We start from the raw sequence: 17,832 nt of genomic DNA on the forward strand, positions 1-17,832 counted from the left end.
CCCAGCTACGTGTGGGGAGTGGCGGCTAGAGGCTGAGCCGGCTCTTCCTGGAGAAGCATCCTTGTTGGGGAAAGCAAGAAACAGAGATGGAAGGCAAGTGGAGGCACAGAACCCCGCGGGACCCGTCCCTTCCCGCTCTCGGACAAGCACATGTGTACTCCGGTCTGCAGCAGTGAGGCGCGAGACAGCACACACAACAGCGCGGCCCTGCTGGCACGGAGTTACTGCTCAGCAAACAGAAAATAAAGAGGCAAATAATTAAATAAGTAATTACAAACCGAGATAAGAGCCGGGAGGGAAACCGGTTAAAAATACAGAAGCAGCAGCCGGTTCAATGTCACTTATGCCAAGAGAAAGGAAAATAATCAACGGTTTCAAATCACAGGTCTGGGAAGATGAGAACGGACAGAACAAAATCACTGTGTCCTGAGAGAGAAGTGTGAGTGTGGGAGAAGCCCCCAGGGAGAGAGAGGCCAGAGAAGGGCGCTGTGCGAAGCCAGCATTTAGAAAGGTACAGGTGTCTAGGAAAGGGGACAAGGACAGCTAACGAGAAGAGGAGTAAGGAGAGCCAGTAAGGACAGGAGAGGCACTGGGCCACACCCACTTCCACAGCTGGCCCTCGTGAGGTCCAGCTAAGGGCTATCTGCGGAAGTGTTTCTCTGTTCCATTCTCAGTCCTTCCTGCTTGCATCATGTCCTGCCTGTGACCGCAGCTACACTGCTCCATTTGGCCACTCCCTCCCTCACACCTGTCAGGTGTTTGTCCACTGCCAGCCTCTCCCATGAACATTCACCATCTACCACCACACAAATGACTTCTGTTTCTTCTCTGTGTTTTGCTTCCTTTTGTTACTGGTTTTGTTTGCTTTTTTTGTTTTTGTTTTGTTTTTTTGAGACATCTCTGTACCCAGGAACTTACTGTGGAGTCCAGGATAGCCTCAAAGCCACAGCAATCCTTCGCCTTAGCCTCCTCAGCTCTAACGCTCTGGCCCTGCTCCACCGTGCTCAGCTAGGGCAGAGACCTTTATCGGTGTTGATCACAGGCATCCATTACAGTGACTGGCACTCGGCAGGTGTCTCGGTTTCGCTGGCTGATGTACTAGAATACTGTGGCAAAGGCAACTTAGGGAAGAAGGGTTCACTGGGTTGCCAATTCCAGGTTACAGTCCATTACTGCTGGGGAGTGAAGGAAGGAGCTCAAAGCCTCCCAACCAGTCAGAGCAGCGAGAGCATACAGGCCGAACCCTCACCGGCTCGCACTCACCAAGTTCTCTTTCCCATCACATAGTCTAGGGCTCCAGACCAGGCAATGGTGCCTCCCACAGTAGGTGGGCCTTCCTCTACCAGCTATCAGTTGGAACACTCTCCCAAAGAAATGTCTGTAAGACAAGCGGATTCAGAAAATTCCTCAAGGCTCTCTTCCCACGTGATTCCAGGTTGAGCTGGCAGCTTAGGTGTACCCGCTTGGCAGGCACTGAATAAGTAACGAGTCACTGACCATGCCTGGATGGCCCATGTGGGCTCCCTTTCCCTGGTATCCCTCACCTTTACCTTCTCTTTACCACCAGAAGCTCCAGCCATGCATCCTAGAGCTTAACCGCACCAAATGGTTCCAAGTGCATTTGTTTAACCTTATAGGTTGCTATAAGATATTCTACGAAACACTTTTATGAATAATCCTGAATTAAAACCAAATCCCCAAACACAGACAGGCAGGCTTGTTTGCCTATTCATTTTGGCTGTGCTGGGGACTGAACCTAGGGACTTGTGCGAACTACACACAAGTGCTCTACCATCAAACTACATTCCCTGCCCAGTTTTCTTCCTTATGGGATTTCTCTTAGTCTATTACATAAGAAATTAGGGTGACAATCCCCAGTAGAGAGGAGTTGGTAACCCAGCATAAGCTTACTGGAACCCAGAACCTTCCTTCAAGAATTATGATACAGACCAGAGTTCTGGGAAAAATATACTAGAAGACACAATGCTGGATACAAAGTTCAGACACAGCCTAGTGTCTACCTAGCCTGCTGCTGCCGCCCTCCCGGGCTCCACGGCCTAGTGCGCTGTTTCAGGACACCAGGCTTTCCTTCCCTTCCTCAGGCCTCAGCCTGGAACGACCAGGAGCTCATTCCTGTTTGTGAAAATCTTTCCCACTCCGTGGAGAGAGGAGAGTGCCATTGCGCCCCCACGGGCTCCAGGGCACGCCCTGACTTGAGTATTTTCAAAGGTCAATTCTAAGTATATACTCACATGCTTCCTTTCTAAGCAAGAGCTGAGGATCTTACAAACACAGAGCAGGCAACACTCTCTGGCCCTCAGCATAAGGCATGGCGTATTAAGGTTCTTGATATGTGTCAAGTGAGTGAATTATTCCAGGTTGAAAATAAAATACAGATCAAACGGTCCAAGGCTTTGCTGGTGGTCACGCTGCTCATTAGTTTTAACAGAGACATTGTCCCGTAAGCTTCCTCCGACCCTAACGCCTCACTCGACTGGGTCCTTCTCACTAGTGATCAATATTCCTACCAAGTCTCTCCTCTCTTAAAACCTCCCTCTCATCCATCTCCTTTCCCTTCCTCATCCTGCCACCCCTTTAAGAGCAAACTTCTCAAAAGCATTTTATCTCTTCTGCGTCCCTCCTTTGCTCCTTAAGCTCCCATCCCCAACCTTACTTCTGAGACTGTCCTAAAATTACTAATGACTTTTTTTTTTATAACCTATTCCATTTTTAGACTAAGTTTATTTGGCACAGTGATAACCTCAGACATGGCTGAGTGTGCCTCCCCCCCTGACTCTCTCCTCTCGTTTCAGTGACCACACTCTCTCCTGTCCCTCTGGCCAACGTTCTCAGTATGGTCCTAGAAATCCCTTAAGTATCCCAGTGCATCAGGATTGTGGACTTGGTTCCTTGTTTTCCTTAGAGTCTCCCTGCAAAGGCTATCTATGTCTGTCTCCTCCATCCCTAGCTATAAGTTGGGAATAAATAAATAATTCCCACTGAGATGGCTCGAATCTTTCTTTAGTTTCAGCTTTATCCATCCAATACCTTTCTGTTTGTTTGCTTTGTCTTGTGAAGCAGGGTTTCTCTGTGTGGCCCTGGCTGCCCTGGATGCAGAGACTGCCCCCTCTGCTTCCTGACTGCTGAGATTAAAGGCTGCACACAACATCTTCTTGGACATTTCCTCTGGGATGGTCTATGGTTCTAGAGGAAATATGAAGAAATGAGACTGGCTTTGAAATAAAGCGCTTATGAGTGAGTTAGACTCAGCAGAAGAGAGAATTAGTAGTTTGGAAGGCATGTATTTGAAGAAATTACCTAGAATGCTGAGAGAGATAACAGGATAAAGAAAATGACACAAAAATATGAAGACCAGGTCTAGCACAGTTCTACCTGTCGACTCTCAGGAGCAACTAGAGAAATAGAAGCACATTTGAAGAGAGAATGGTATCAGCCAGGTGTGGTGGCTCATGCCTGGGACCCCAGCACTTGAGAGCCTGAGGTAAGACAACCAATCACACGTCTGAAGCGAGCTTGCCTGGGCTACACAATGAAACTCAGTTTCAAAAAAACAACCAAAGAAACAACCAGATTTCGGCTTCTATATCAGTTGTTTCACTTTCTTGTCCTTTTTGCATCTCTGGCTCTGGGGACTTCAGCTGCTGTGAGGGCAGCCACAAAGACAGCCATGTGACAAGGCACTGAGGGCCTTCTCTAAGCCAGCCTCTAAAATGTGCATCTAGGAAGCCCCTCGGAGGACTGCTGCTCTAAATAACAGCCCAGTACCAAGCTCTTAAAAGACTAGGGGGTGGTGTACACCTCTTATCACAGTATTTAGGAGATGGAGATAAGAGAATCGGGAAGTCAAGGTCCTAGAAACTGCATAGCCAGACTGACCGGAAGGGCCCTACCAAATCACACCAAACCACGCCCACTCTGAGCCAGAACCACGGGCAAATGGACAGCAGAGAAACTATGAGAAACAATACTTTCTTAAGCAGCTAGATTTTAGGGAAATTTTATATAGTAATAGATATATTGCCAGAACCAGTCAGTTCTGAGTGCCTTCTCCATCTGGTCCAGACTGTCTCTCAGCTGCATTTCTTGCCATACTCTCTGGCGCATTACATCTTAAATACACCTAACAACTCGGAGCGTTTGGAACATGACCATGTTCTCTCTCCTACCTCCGCCCTCCCGCACAGCTTCCAGGATGCATCCTCTGCCTGACACACTCAACACTTTCTTCCTGCTTCCATACGCTTGGCTAACTTCTCCCCAGAGCACTGTACTAAGCTTCAGAACAAAGTCTTATTAAACTGCCTGTGTTCCACCAGATTTAAAGCTCTGAGAAGACGGCACCGATTCCTGCCCCCGTCCCAGCCCCTAGGTCCCCGCACACAGAAGACACTCTGTGGATATTTGGTGCTTACATCCCACGAGGCAGGGCGGCAGGAAGGCTAAAAGTTGAAGCATAAACATTCTCAGGAAATGATCCAAATGAGATTTTCATCTGATATAACTGTAAGGGAACCAAGAACCCTCTGCATTCCGTGCGATTTCAAGCTTAAGAAGGCTCGAGTAAGGTCAGGGTCCAAAAGTTGGATGGGTTCCAATTCCTGCTAACTCAAACCTCTTTGTAGCTCTATTCCGGCCCTTGGCTGTAAGCTCTGGATACCTGACACACCCATTCTTGAAAACATTCACTGCACTAAGTGGTCAAACAAATGGTTTTTAAAATCATCACCTGTTCTGTCTTTTAGGACAATCCCAGCTTATTATGTTGAGATTTAAGATCTGATCACGTATGGCATCTGTGGTATATGTCTAAACAGGATCACACACATACATATATGCATCAATAAACAGGTCATAAAATATTAAACACTAGTACCCTCTACTGGTGGAAAGACCTCACAGGCTCATGTGAATGGTCGCATTGCCCTCTAGTGACCACAACCTATAAAGACAGCAAACCCTGCAGCAGATGGAAGCATCTCCTTGGCTATAATGATAGGGTTTTATATTCTTTAAGCATCTAATTTCCTCAGATTCTGGTTTATATTACAGGGGTGCAACTCTAAGACTCTTGGGGCTCCCTGGGGACTCCGTAAAGCTCTTCCCAGCTGTTAGTGACAAGGCGATGCTGCTCTCTCCTGTGTCTCAGGAACAGGAGGTCAAGGGGAGCAGAGGAGGTGCCGCGGCACTAGTGAGGGCAGGAGCGGCAGCTGTGAAGGACTGCCCTGGGCTCCCCGGGGAGCCCGGCAGCTTGAGGAACACATGCTGTTCTTCCCTTGCATATTACCCACAGTTGTGTGCTGTACTAAAACGGCAATTCACCTCTGAGATCGCTCCAAAGCTCTAATAAATGACATGGTGGCAAATGTTGCTACCGTTTTGTTTTATAAACCAAGCTTCGTCACTTATTGCCACTGATGACAGATTAAGCTGAGTTTCTTTCAAGATTTAAGTGAATCACCACCTCCTCTAAGAAGCCTTTCTGAAGTCCCCAGATTATAGTGACTGCTTTATCCTTTCTGACGGCATACAGACTCCCCAGATCGAGTGGACAGTGTCGAATGTAGCTTATTTATAGCTACAGTAGGGTACTGCTGCTGTCTGTCTACACCATCGCCTCTACCAAACCCTCAGCTCCTCAAGGTCACAACCAAGTCTTAATCATTTTGCACGGTCAGCATCAAGCACACTCAAAATGTTGCCTGTTTATAGTCTATATGGTAAGCATAGATATTGGACACATGCTTTTAAAACCTTATATAATAACTGTTATTTTATGCCAGCAACTCTCCTAACTCTAATCAAAAGGTGGGGGAGGTGTAGCAGGATGGCTCAGTGGGTAGAGGTGCTTGCCACCAAGCCTGACAACTTGAGTTTGATCCCAGGACTCACATGTTGGAGGGAAGGAACAAATGTCTACTAATGTGTTCTCTGCTCTCCATACAGACATGGTGACGAATACATCCACGCCCATTCCCAACACACAATAAAACGAAAGCAAAAAGTTTAAGAGATTGAGGACTGTGTTTTGTATCTTTTCACTTCATTTTTAAAAAAATTACTATATATTACTATATTTTACTATATAATACTATATATCACTATTTTTTCCTATAAATTCCTAGCCTAAGCTAGTAAAGTGTTCTAAACACCGGTCCCCTCCAGCAAGTGTGAAGAGCACACATGGGCTCTGGTAACTGGTGGCGTGCAGCAGGAGGAGGAGACACTCTGGAGTGCTTTCCAGAGGCCAGGCGCATACCTATCCTTGTGGATCTCAGCACCTCCCTGGAGGGGATTTTCTTCTTTAATTCCTGTAAGGCAGCAACTAGGTTTTCTTTGGTTTGATCAGGAAGCTCCAACATAGTTTTCCATCTTTTTATGTCTTCGATGACCACAACTCTCTGCAAAAAAAAAAAGTTATTTGGAAAATGGAACCCTTTCATTAGAAAGACATCTGCCTCCACCTGAGCTAATGGCTCTCCTATTGACATATGAATTATTGATTATGACCTGAACAGAAGCAGTGTATCTGATGGCCCCAAATGAGGGGTAATTGCTTAGAAGCAGGCACTGCTTACTGCAGATCTGGAGAGTTGCATCTATTAGGAAAAGTACAACTTTCATCTCACTGTGTCGGGCACCACAGCACTTCCCCAAGAGAGGTGGAGCCACAGAGGGAAATGAAAAGGGTGTGTGCTAGATCAGCCTCACAGCTCACTGAGTGTCCTAGTTCACATGCGGAGAGCAGAGAAGCCATAAAGCCTGCTTACTTCAACAATCAAAATCACACAAACAGTTCTCCACTTCCCAGAGGAGAAAACTTTTTTTCCCCTGAGAGAAAGAAAGTTCTCTTTTAAAAACTTCAAACACACAGAAAGGTACGGAGAGCAAACCACTACTTAATGAGATTATTATTTTGCCATTCCTCATAAAACAAAGCATTATAAATGTAAGTCCCTTTACATTTATAATGCAAGCTCACCTCCCTCTGTCCTTCCTGGAAGCTGCCTCCCTAAGGCCAAGCCTCACACAGCCATTATACACTAGGGATTAGGGATATGGGGAAGAAGATGGGGGAGCTTTTATAATGTTATATTTTGGTATAGTTTAAACTATGGACTTTTTAGTAAACAAAATTGGCAGACAAAAAGTTTAAAAGTAAAATAGTTTTTATAATTGAAAATTAAATATCTTAGAGCCGGGCATGGTGGCGCAAGCCTTTAATCCCAGCGCTCAGAGGCACAGGTGGATCTCTGAGTTTGAGGATAGAGCAAGTTCCAGGATAGCCAGTGCTGTCTCAAAAAAAAAAAAAACAAAAACAAAAAGAAAGAAAGAAAGAAAGAGAGAGAGAGAAAGGAAGGAAGGAAGGAAGGAAAGAAAGAAAGAAAGAAAGAAAGAAAGAAAGAAAGAAAGAAAGAAAGAAAGAAAGAAAGAAAGAAAGAAAGAAAGAGGAAGGTCTTATCTTGGGAGGGGCAGCTGCTGGTCAGGAAGGGCCTCAGGAGCTTTGAAGGTTCTTGATGTTTACCTCATGGAAGTTCCTCACCACACTTGGTATGTGTACAGTTTTCCACATAAATTTTCATTATAGCCATGTTATAAACACAATGCCCATAAAAATCTTATCTCCTCCCCTTGGGGGAGAACATGGGGTCTGCTTCTAGCCTAGAGGCCAAGGGTAAAAGGAACGTCCACGTGGGCCCCAGCTCCCAGCTCCCAGCTCCCAGCTCCCAGCATGCAGGCATTGGTTTTGCTTTCTAGGTTCAAAGCTAGGAGGAGAGCAAGGAAAAGATTGGTGTCAGTCTGGTTTGGGTGTCTCTGAACTGGCCGGCATTTAAAGATGACTCTTCCCCCGACAGGATGACTTCATCACCCCCTGGGAAGAAGAGTTAGGACGGAAGAACAGTGGGAAGGGAGTAAGGAAATATAACTAATGTATAACACCACCATAATAAGAGCTGGTGAGACAGCCCAGAGAATACAGGCGCTGCTAAGTCTCAACCCCTGAGTTTGATCCCTAGAACCCACTGGGTAGAATTGCAAGATGTCCTCTGACCTTCACACATACACAATAAATAAATTAGTAAATAAATAAATAAATAAATAGAATATAAAAAAGAATAAAGTGTCACAATGAAACCTATTGTTTTGTATGCTTTCTAAACACAAGATTAAAGTCTCCAGTTTGGGACTACAGAGCCCTTCTAAGGCTCCTGTGAACCCAGCTGCTCTAGTTAAGGCCAGGGTAGCCCAGCATTCTCTTCTAGGATTGCCTGATATTTGTCCAAAAAACCTTCCAAGGATAACAGCTTCTACTTCTCCCTCTGGCATTAGCCAGAGGCTGTCTCTGCACTTTCCCAAGCACAGGTCTGGTCTAGGTGTGGACCAACCCCAGGAACAGAGTTGATTCTCCAACTGAATCCACCTCACACAGAGAAGTGACTGCACTTGCCTCTTCTGTAACGTCCACCGTCTTTATGGCCTACAGCAGGTGGTGGGCTCGGGACTGAGAGGAGTCTCAGTTTGCTCGTACTTGTTCCAGAGAGATGGTCTAGATGAAAATGCCATTTCACATCTACTCTGTCCTCGTCCTAGGGGAAAAACCTTTTCCTATGTGATACTGCAGTATAAACTAGTATTAAATGGTTAAAAAAAAGATAAAACCTAAGCCACATAAGAAGCTATTTCCTACTGGAAGATATAAATATCAGGTTTTCCTCATTCAGCATATTTTATTCATGTTTCCATAGTAACCTATTTATTGTTAAAGCTGACCTACTATGCTAGCAATACTGAACAGTCATCCTACTATTGTATACATCTATTGTAACATCTTAGACTCTTACAATCTATTTCCCTAACAGGTACTGGGAGTTTCTTCCCTGCCCATTTCCACTGTGTGGGAATAAATGCAGTGAACTCCTGACTTCTCCGTACACAATCCCCCTGCTACTTTTATCTTCTCTGCATCTTCATGCTCTGAGCAGCGGGTGCCGTGCTGTTTTGCTCTCCCACCCCTGTCCAAGAGAATCCAAGGATCTAGTTCCCAGCATCCTTATCTGGTCCATCTGTATTATGCACTAGAAGTATTTTCCCTTTACTTTTTGTCTCCTTTCCTATCGTCTGCTAAACGAACTACATTTGCTGTGTTTTGAGATCGGTTCAAGGCACCCTGTACCGGCCTTCAGCCCTCCACCCTCTTGCCTTAACCTTTAGATTGTCGGGACTACTGGTATGCACCTTTGCCCTTGGCTCTGGGCTTTCTTTATAGTTTTTTCTTCACAGTTTAAAAGTAATTGTACTTCTTTCACTTAAATATTGCCATTTTTAGAACACATGTTCAAAGAAATTTAGGCTGATCTGACAGCTGTCTTTCAAAAACTATTGCTTTTTCATATTTTTATTTCTGTGTGATGTATTCTAAATGATTTCCTTATTATTAAGCTTTCTATTCATCATTTTCTCGTTAGGTTCTAATGTCTACTTTTATTTAACCTGTTCAGTATGTTTCTGTTTCAACAAACATTTATTTTTCATTGGACAAATTGTTTCTCTTTTCACTCTCATTTTTATTCCTTTCCATTTTAAAATCTTTGTGACTATTATAAGCATACTTAAGATTTCAGTTTGTTCTCTGATGCCCATCTTTTGGGATAGAGAATTTATTACAGCTCTCCATTTACTCACTGCCTTTGTAGTTTCCTTCCTCACAGGATTCATTTGAACCATGAATTCTTCTCTGAAGAGGACTGCTTTCTTGGAGTCTTATGTGCTCTAAGACGTGAAGTGCCCTAACGGGAAGCTCACGTTTGCCTGCCTTGGCGCTCCCTGGCTTTAGACTCCATACTAACACTTGGCTTTATGTGCGTGGAGGAAGGATGTGCTTCTGAATGTATTCCAGCCAACTCTTCCTTTACCTGAGACCCCAAAGTCGGCAATCATTACACTGTTTCCTTCAACTGGCAGGCAGAATTTTTCTGCTCACTGTTCACAAGCATGGTAGACTTCTCTCTTAGTTCCAAATCCCACTGAGAACATGGATGTCAGCTTCATCTCCCACAGATGAGGCACTGAGGCCTGCCCCAGACTGACCTCAAGATCTAAGCGTCACAGCCACTCAGCACCCCAAACCACTCCGCTTCATCGTCCACTTACAGCTCCAGGTTTCAACTTCGTGTGTCTTCTTAGACCTTAGGATTTCTCTTTCTTGTGGTCCTGGCCATCCTGGAACCCACGATGTAGACCAGACTGGCCTTGAACTCATAGAGATCTGCCTACCTCTGACTCTCCAGTGCTGAGATCAAAGGTATGAGCCACCATGCCTGTTTTATTAGACTTTTAATCTAGCATCTATACATGGTTGGAAACAGGTTAGGCATCCCAAAATCCCATTTTGACTTATGGAACAAGTAAGTCCAAACATTTTTTTCCCCTTCAAGACAGGGTTTCTCTGTGTAGCCCTGGCTATCCTGGAACTTGATCTGTAGACTAGGCTGGCCTTGAACTCAGAGATTCGTCTCCTAAGTGCTGGAGGAGGCTTAAAACTAAAGTCTTACACTTGATATAAAACTCACTAGGCAGTTGAGGATGACCTTCAAGTTCCACCTTCAGACTGCCTGAGTTACAGGATTATAAGCGTATGCTACCTCACTGCATCCATATAAAGAGGTATTTCTGATTCTTAGCAGCATTACTTAGAACTCAAAGAGACACAGAGAAATACATGCAGACTGTAACTGGGAGAGCTATCCTGAGTATGAAGAGTTATCACTAGAAAGGTATGCTTTTCATCTGGCCTTACCCCTGGGAATGGCTGCAGTGCCAGGTCCCATCACAGAAGATAATAACTCGAAAGTAGTCATGTGCACACCACTCCCCTGGCTGGTCAGCCCTACAAGAGAACGTTCATGAAGCATTAGCACTTCAGAGTGCTAAACCCGAATGAACTGGCATATTCTCCATCTTTTAATAGTAGTAAAAAGAAAAAGTGTTCTTGGAACTAATAGAAGAAATCACTTCTAGCAAGATGAGATTAACCAAATTAACCTTTACCATTTAAATGTGCACAACATGCGCTCCACCAAGTATCTCTTTTACTGAGTGAGATAAGACTATGGTAAAATTACTTGTAATATGCTGATAACAGAAGTAAAATGATCCTAAGATTTTTATGCCTCCCCAGCTTGGCACTCAGAAACCTCTACTTTCTTTTTCGTTTTAGTGGGCAGACTATATGGACCCAGATTGCCTAGTACAAATCCTGGCTCTGCCGGGCGGTGCTGCACTGGCCTTAGGCAAACCACTTCACCTCTCTATGCCTTGGTTTTCTTTTTTTTTTCTTCTTTTTTCTTTTTGGTTTTTTCAAGACAGGGTTTCTCTGTGTAGCCCTGGCTATCCTGGAACTCACTCTGTAAACCAGGCTGGCCTCGAACTCAGAAATCCTCCTGCCTCTGCATCCCAAGTACTGGGATTAAAGGCGTGTGCCACCACTGCCTGGCCCTGGTTTTCTTTCTAATTCTGTGTATGGGTTTTTGCCTGCATACATGTCTGTTCCCTTGTATATGTCTGGTGCCCTCAGAGGCCAGAAGTGGGCACCAGATATCCTGGAACTGGAGTTCTAGAGAGTTGTGAGCTGTCCTGAGTGGCTGGGAATATATCGAACCCTGACCCTCTGGAAGAACAGCCAGTGTTCTTAACCACTGAGCCATGTCTCCAGCCCCTGGATCTTCATCTGTAAATGATTAAACCTTTCACTGCTGTTACTATGACTTAAGTCTTAATATATGTAAGGCATTAGCATAACATTTGGCCTATAAAAAAGGTTCAATAAATGCCATTATCATCATCATAATAACCCTATCTTGCATTTTAAACATTTTTTACATCTTTTATTCATTTATTTTGTACATGCCTAGATCATAAGGCATATGTGTTGATCAGAAAACAGCTTCTAAGTCGGCTCTCTCTTTCCACCATTTAGGTCCTGGTGGCAAGCGCCTTTACCAGCTGAGTCACCTTGCTAGTACCTTAGGGAAACAAAACAAAACAAAACACCAAAAAAAAAAAAAATCAAAAAGCCCATCCCCAAACCTATGACTCCTTACTGCCTGTCGGGCACCAAGCTCAGTCAGCCCTCTCACCAAGCATTGACTTGGGAGTTCTCTGACAATTCTGCAGACTGGGTGTTACCAGGTGTTATTCCTGACACCGATGAGGAAAACCAGCTTCAACTTCAGCAGATTCCCCCATTAAACCAGACTGCCAGTCAGCCACAGTGGCACGTGCCTCTGATCCCAACACAGGGTGGCCAGGCAGGCAGACCACAAGTCAGCTTGAGCTACACTGTGATGCTCTGTCTCTAGACAAATACAAACTAAAGCTGGTGTACGGGAATAAGTGACCGGCAGAGAGCGGATCTAGCAAATTCTCTAAATCACACACAGTTAACACAACTTCCTTCTAAAACACTGCCACTGTGCACATATAACAGAGAACACAGAGACACACCACGGTGAGCACTCACAGCTCTGTGTGCGGCCTCCCTTACCTAGGCAAGCCTTCCTTCCATCCTTTAGGGTACCTGTGACATAGCCTTCTCTAACCAGTGACATAGTCATGGAGTCTCACATAGCCCAGGCTAGCCTTGAATTTGCTAGGCAGCCCAAGATGGTCTTAAACTCCTTGATCTTCCTGCTTTTATCTCCCAAGTGAGCAGATTACCGGCATTTGTCACAACACCTGACTTGCTCTCTTCTGTATTGCTTATATGATAATTTTGTAATAAATCCCATTTTATCTTATTATTACCTCTCTTGCCCTTATTGGAAGTCTTATAATCTCAGATTTCTTTTATGCTGGGCATAAGGTTGTATCACTGTAACAGTTGTAGAAGAACTATCAAGACTATTATAATGGTCTGGAGAGACAGATCAGTGGTTCAGAGAACTGTCGGCTCCTCTGGAAGACCCGGGTTCAGTTCCCAGCACCCACAGGGCCGCTGACAACAGTCTGAAGTTCCAGATCCCTGATGATCTGATGCCGCTGTCTAGCTTCCACAGGTACTGGATGCGTATGATAAATACATCAGGTAAAATACTCATATACATTGAAAATGATCAAAAGTTTAAAGAGAGAAAGAACTGAAAATGGAAGGCAACTCCCCTTACAGGAGGCAGAAGATATTTCAATGCTCAATTTAACAAATGCTTAATGGCTCTTTAATATATTACATTAATATATTATATATATTATAATTTAACATAATACATTAAAGACCAGGCACTAATATATTCCGAGGGCACAGAGGTAAATATCTGAGACCCTGTATGTAACTTAGGAGCTAAGTGTCCAAGAACAGTAGTTCTTGATTGAGTAGATAAATGAAAAATTAACTCTATAAAAATAAAGAGAAAGATTTTACAGGAAAAGGGACCAGCATCAAGTCAAAAGAAAGCCCTAACAGCTTAAAAGAGACCAACAGGAAGAAAAAAAGAAAAAGCAAGGGGCGTGGCCAGACCACCCGCACATAAATGGAGAGAGTTAAAAGTGTAAATCAAGCTGGAGCAGAACAGGACTGATCTCACGGTCATCTCAACTTGTAGAGTTCTAGGTGACCTGGTTGTTTTGAATGATATCCTACATGTCAGGTCCTGTGCCAGGCAGTAGGGACAAAACCAAGAGGGAACATATGTCCAAGAAGTTCAGAGTACAGCAGGACACACATACACATGCAAAGAAACAGCTTTGAGAAACGGAAGTGTGCAGGAAGAGGAACATACTTAAGTTACATGAATGACAGATACAAAGATCACCCTCCTCAGATTAGAGTGGGTTTGTACCCGGGAGGAGGACAGAAACACAGGGATGGGAGTCAGTCCTTTCCTGTTACCCGTGGTTCCCCACACTGAACTAAAATCTTCAGGCTTGGCAACAAGCACATTTAACCTGCTGAGCCATCATGCCTGCCTGGCTCCAGCATATTCTTAATCAATATACTATACTGTTTCCAAGGGAAGGGAGTAAGTCAGAACATTCCTAGCAAAAGGGTTATAGATGCATGGGAGATGGTGGTCTGGATACAGCTCCATGGTAGAGCCCTTACTCAGCATTCAAGAGGCCTGGAGTTTGATCCCCAACTCTGTCCCTATCCCTAAAACTATCTTGGCAGGCCCTCTTCCTTCACTGCGCTCTAATACAGGTCTGGCAAGTCTAGGAGGGCACCCAGGAAAGAACACGTCTAGGATCTAAGCTAAGTACTCAGAGCATTGCCTTACCACCACTGTTTGTAACCCCAGATGCCCTCGCAGCCCTAGAAATCTGGACTGGAGAAGCAGGAGTGTCAGTTACATACACAGGGAGCCTTGGGATGGATATGGTCACCCAGCTAAGCAGACAAAACAAGGCAGAACTCTGGGAGCACAAACATTAGGAATCTCATAGATAGAGAAACTAATGAGGAAAACTAAAAATAAGCCAGAAATGCCGAACAGGTAAAGTGACCAAAAGGACTCTCTGCAAGTTGTTCCTAGTACATCACAATTCATTTTGCATTCACATGATTATCACTTTGCATTTTTTTTTTTTTTTTTGGTGTGATGTGGGGACTGACTGGGGGGGGGGGGCCTTCACTCATGGTCAGCAGGCCTCGACCATAAGCTACACCTTAACATAATTCTTTCCCTTTCTTGAAACAGTCTTGCTAACAACCCATTATGTTCGCAAACGCTCCATCTTTCTGCCTTAGCTCTCTGAGTGCAAGGCCTACCAGCAGTAAGGCTAGCACACTTAGCTTGACTGATTCCTAACTAGTGGATCAAGCTTAGACCCAGCAAGCAAACAGTACATTTAAGTCTCTGTGGTCGAGGCGGACCTGTGGAGCCATGGGCATCATGAAGCCCTATGCTACAATTGTGGCCAAAGTGCTACACACAAGGTGCCAGAGCACGGTGAAGCACCATCCTTCACACTACACTAGGTGTGTCTAGAGCAGTGGCTCCCAACCTTCCTTTTTTTTTTTTTTTTTTTTTTTTGGTTTTTTGGATTTGGTTTTTTTGAGACAGGGTTTCTCTGTATAGCCCTGGATGTCCTGGAGCTCACTCTGTAGACCAAGCTGGCCTTGAACTCAGAAATCTGCCTGCCTCTGCCTCCCAGAGTGCTGGGATTACAGGCATGTGTCACCACCATCCGGCTTACTCACTGCATTAAGTGAGGACTTCTACTTCTAAAAGAATGTACCAATTTCATTGCATCTTCCACCTTTTTCAATATCAAAACTGAGACTTTTGCTAGACATTTATGAAATTCACTTAGTTAATTTTAATAATGTATATTTGAGTTCTTTAATGAACTTTAATGTTCAGCTGTATTCTTTTTTTTTTTTTTTTGGTTTATTTTTTCAAGACAGGGTTTCTCTGTGTGGCCCAGGCTGTCCTGGAACTCACTCTGTAGACCAGGCCTGCCTCTGCCTCCCAAGTGCTGGGATTACAGGCGTGCACCACCACCGCCCAGCTACTCCCAACCTTCCTAATGCAACCTTCCTAATCTTTTAATACAGTTCCTTATGTTGTATAAAGCTATTTTCATTGCTACTTCATTACTATGATTTTGCTACTGGTATGATTGTAACTTGAATATCTGTGTTTTCACAGTAGTCTTTGGTGACTCCGGGGAAAGGGTCATTTGACCCACGGGTATATAGAATCTTACTTGAAACTTTAATATACCTAAGAACAACTTTTGGGATGGAGAGATGATGGCTGAGGGTGGTTGAGAGCAGGAGCTGCTCAGGTCACCGGAGAAAGAGAGACACTGCAGGACATATTAAGGCCTTGCTGGTAGGAGGGAGCTCCAGCCTCGGTGGGCTGAATTTCAACAGGCCATGCAAAAGCAAAACAACAGTTGTTTTTAGGTGAAACAAGTTCCCCATACTAAAGTCCTTTATGTAATCTATATGTTTTGTGATGGAAAACATCACATCCCTGCAACTTTAGTCTTTATTGTGTACTGTTTGCAATGCCCAACAATGCAGGATGTCCTAAGTGTGCCAAGATTGTCTTGTGACCAAAGGCTGTACAGCTCTTTTAGAAAAACAGTTCTATAGATAACAAAACAATCACTGTTTTCTTTAGTGATTTCTTCAAGGTCCAAGGACTTCTAGAACACAGCCATTCATTCTGAAGTTTACCCTAGACAGGGAACAACAGCTATTTCATCCTAATGTTTACCCTAGATATAATGATTCTACTAGAATTCTTGCTACACACAGCTCTTGCAGAGGACCTTAGTTCAGTGTCCAGGGCGTCATTTCCACTTTAGGTAGTACACAATCACTATCACTACAGCTCCAGAGAGACCCAAAGCCGCTAGTGAACAGATCCACACACAGACACAAACACAACAATAAGAATAAATCTTAGCCAGGAGTGGGAGCGCAAGTCTTTAATCCTAGCACTTGAAAGGCTGAGGCAGGGGGATCTCTGAGTTCTAGGTCAGTCTGATCTACAGGTGAGTTCCAGTACAGCCAGGGCTACACAGAGAAACCCTGTCTCAAAAACCAAAATAAATAAATAATAATAAATCTTAAAAAGAAAAAAAACTTTTTAATAAAGGGGGGTGGTGATCCTATCAGCTAGCAACCATACCCTAAAGCCAGACGGGATTAATTCAGAGCATTGAGGTACAGGAATTGATAAAAGTCTGTATGGGGTATTTCTTTCTCACCTTCAGAGACTCGATCGTGGCTTGCTTGTAAACCTTTTCTTCGAGTTTCTTCTTCGGGCTAGTCTGGATCCTAGGCGTTCGGATGACGAATTTATCCATTGCTGGGGGATCTGACTACCTTCAGATGCTTGAGGTGTATTCTATTCAAGAAACAGGGTAAAACTTAATTAAGATTGAGATGTGTGTTCCCAGAAGGGACACGACTGGATTTTCTAAACACTCCTGAATTATGGAGGCTTTTGGATAGTATTTACAGGAAGTAAGATTTCTTCTTGAAAAAAGGAAATCTCTTCTGAAAAACTGAAACCATCCAGTAAACTTCCTGGGCTAGGCTCCTAGCTTACAGAAGGGCACACTTCTGTGGAGGGAATAGGGTTCCAATACCCTGGATAATGGGGTGACTTCTGAAATCCTTTTCCAGTTTAGGTTGTGTCGGAGTTAGGGTTCCACTGGGCTCAGTGAACCCCTCTTTACAACCACTCCGCGGCAGCCAAAATCCTAAAAATCATTCTAAGGCCCACAACAACCATCTCCGGACCCCGGCGCACTACAGAAGCAGCTTCAAAAACCACTGTTCTGTGTCCAGAGAACCCCAACCAAGTCCATGAGCAAGAATCCCATCCTCCCCTTGCCCCCGGCACTGGGAGGCCTGGAAAGGGGTTTTCCAATCACAGCTCGACGTGAGACCCACCGGGAAAATCAGCCTGCCTACAGCTTGGTCTCTTGACCCCTCGAGACCTCCGGCCCCGCCACGCGTTGTAACTATCTGTACACTTCTTCCCGGGCCCAGTTCCTCGCTGGTGACCCGCAGGAACTACACTTCCCAGAACGCACTGCGAGGCCCGCGGAGGCTGTGGTTGAGGGAAGCAACACCCCTCTGCTCGCTCCAGGCCGCGGAGAACTACAGGCCCCAGTCGGCCTGGCACGGAGAAGGAGGCAGGCGCCGCCCTGAGCCCAAGGCTGAGATGGTTGGCCGGGTCCTCAAGCCCGCCCACGAGAGGTTTTCCGTCCCCGAGACAGGCCTGGAGGCAGCAGTTTGGGCGGGCCAGGGCGGAGCCGAGGAGCTCTCGGAGGCGGAAGCTCAGGCCGGAGGGGCGG

General features: G+C 44.9%; 1 protein-coding gene across 1 annotated transcript in view; it reads right to left on the minus strand.

The window, feature by feature from the left end:
• Tceanc2 (transcription elongation factor A N-terminal and central domain containing 2) overlaps positions 1 to 17,524 on the minus strand; it is a 37,288-nt gene extending 19,764 nt beyond the window's left edge. The window contains exons 1-3 of the mRNA XM_052176910.1: positions 17,426 to 17,524; positions 16,735 to 16,874; positions 6,278 to 6,419 (exon numbers count right to left, since the gene is read on the minus strand). Coding sequence (XP_052032870.1) covers positions 6,278 to 6,419; positions 16,735 to 16,833 — 241 coding nt within the window. The 5' untranslated portion in view covers positions 16,834 to 16,874; positions 17,426 to 17,524. The remainder of the gene's footprint in view (positions 1 to 6,277; positions 6,420 to 16,734; positions 16,875 to 17,425) is intronic.
• Between the last annotated feature and the right edge of the window lie 308 nt (positions 17,525 to 17,832).

Source organism: Apodemus sylvaticus, chromosome 3 (genome assembly GCF_947179515.1).
Source record: "Apodemus sylvaticus chromosome 3, mApoSyl1.1, whole genome shotgun sequence".
Classification (NCBI taxonomy): Eukaryota; Metazoa; Chordata; class Mammalia; order Rodentia; family Muridae; genus Apodemus; species Apodemus sylvaticus.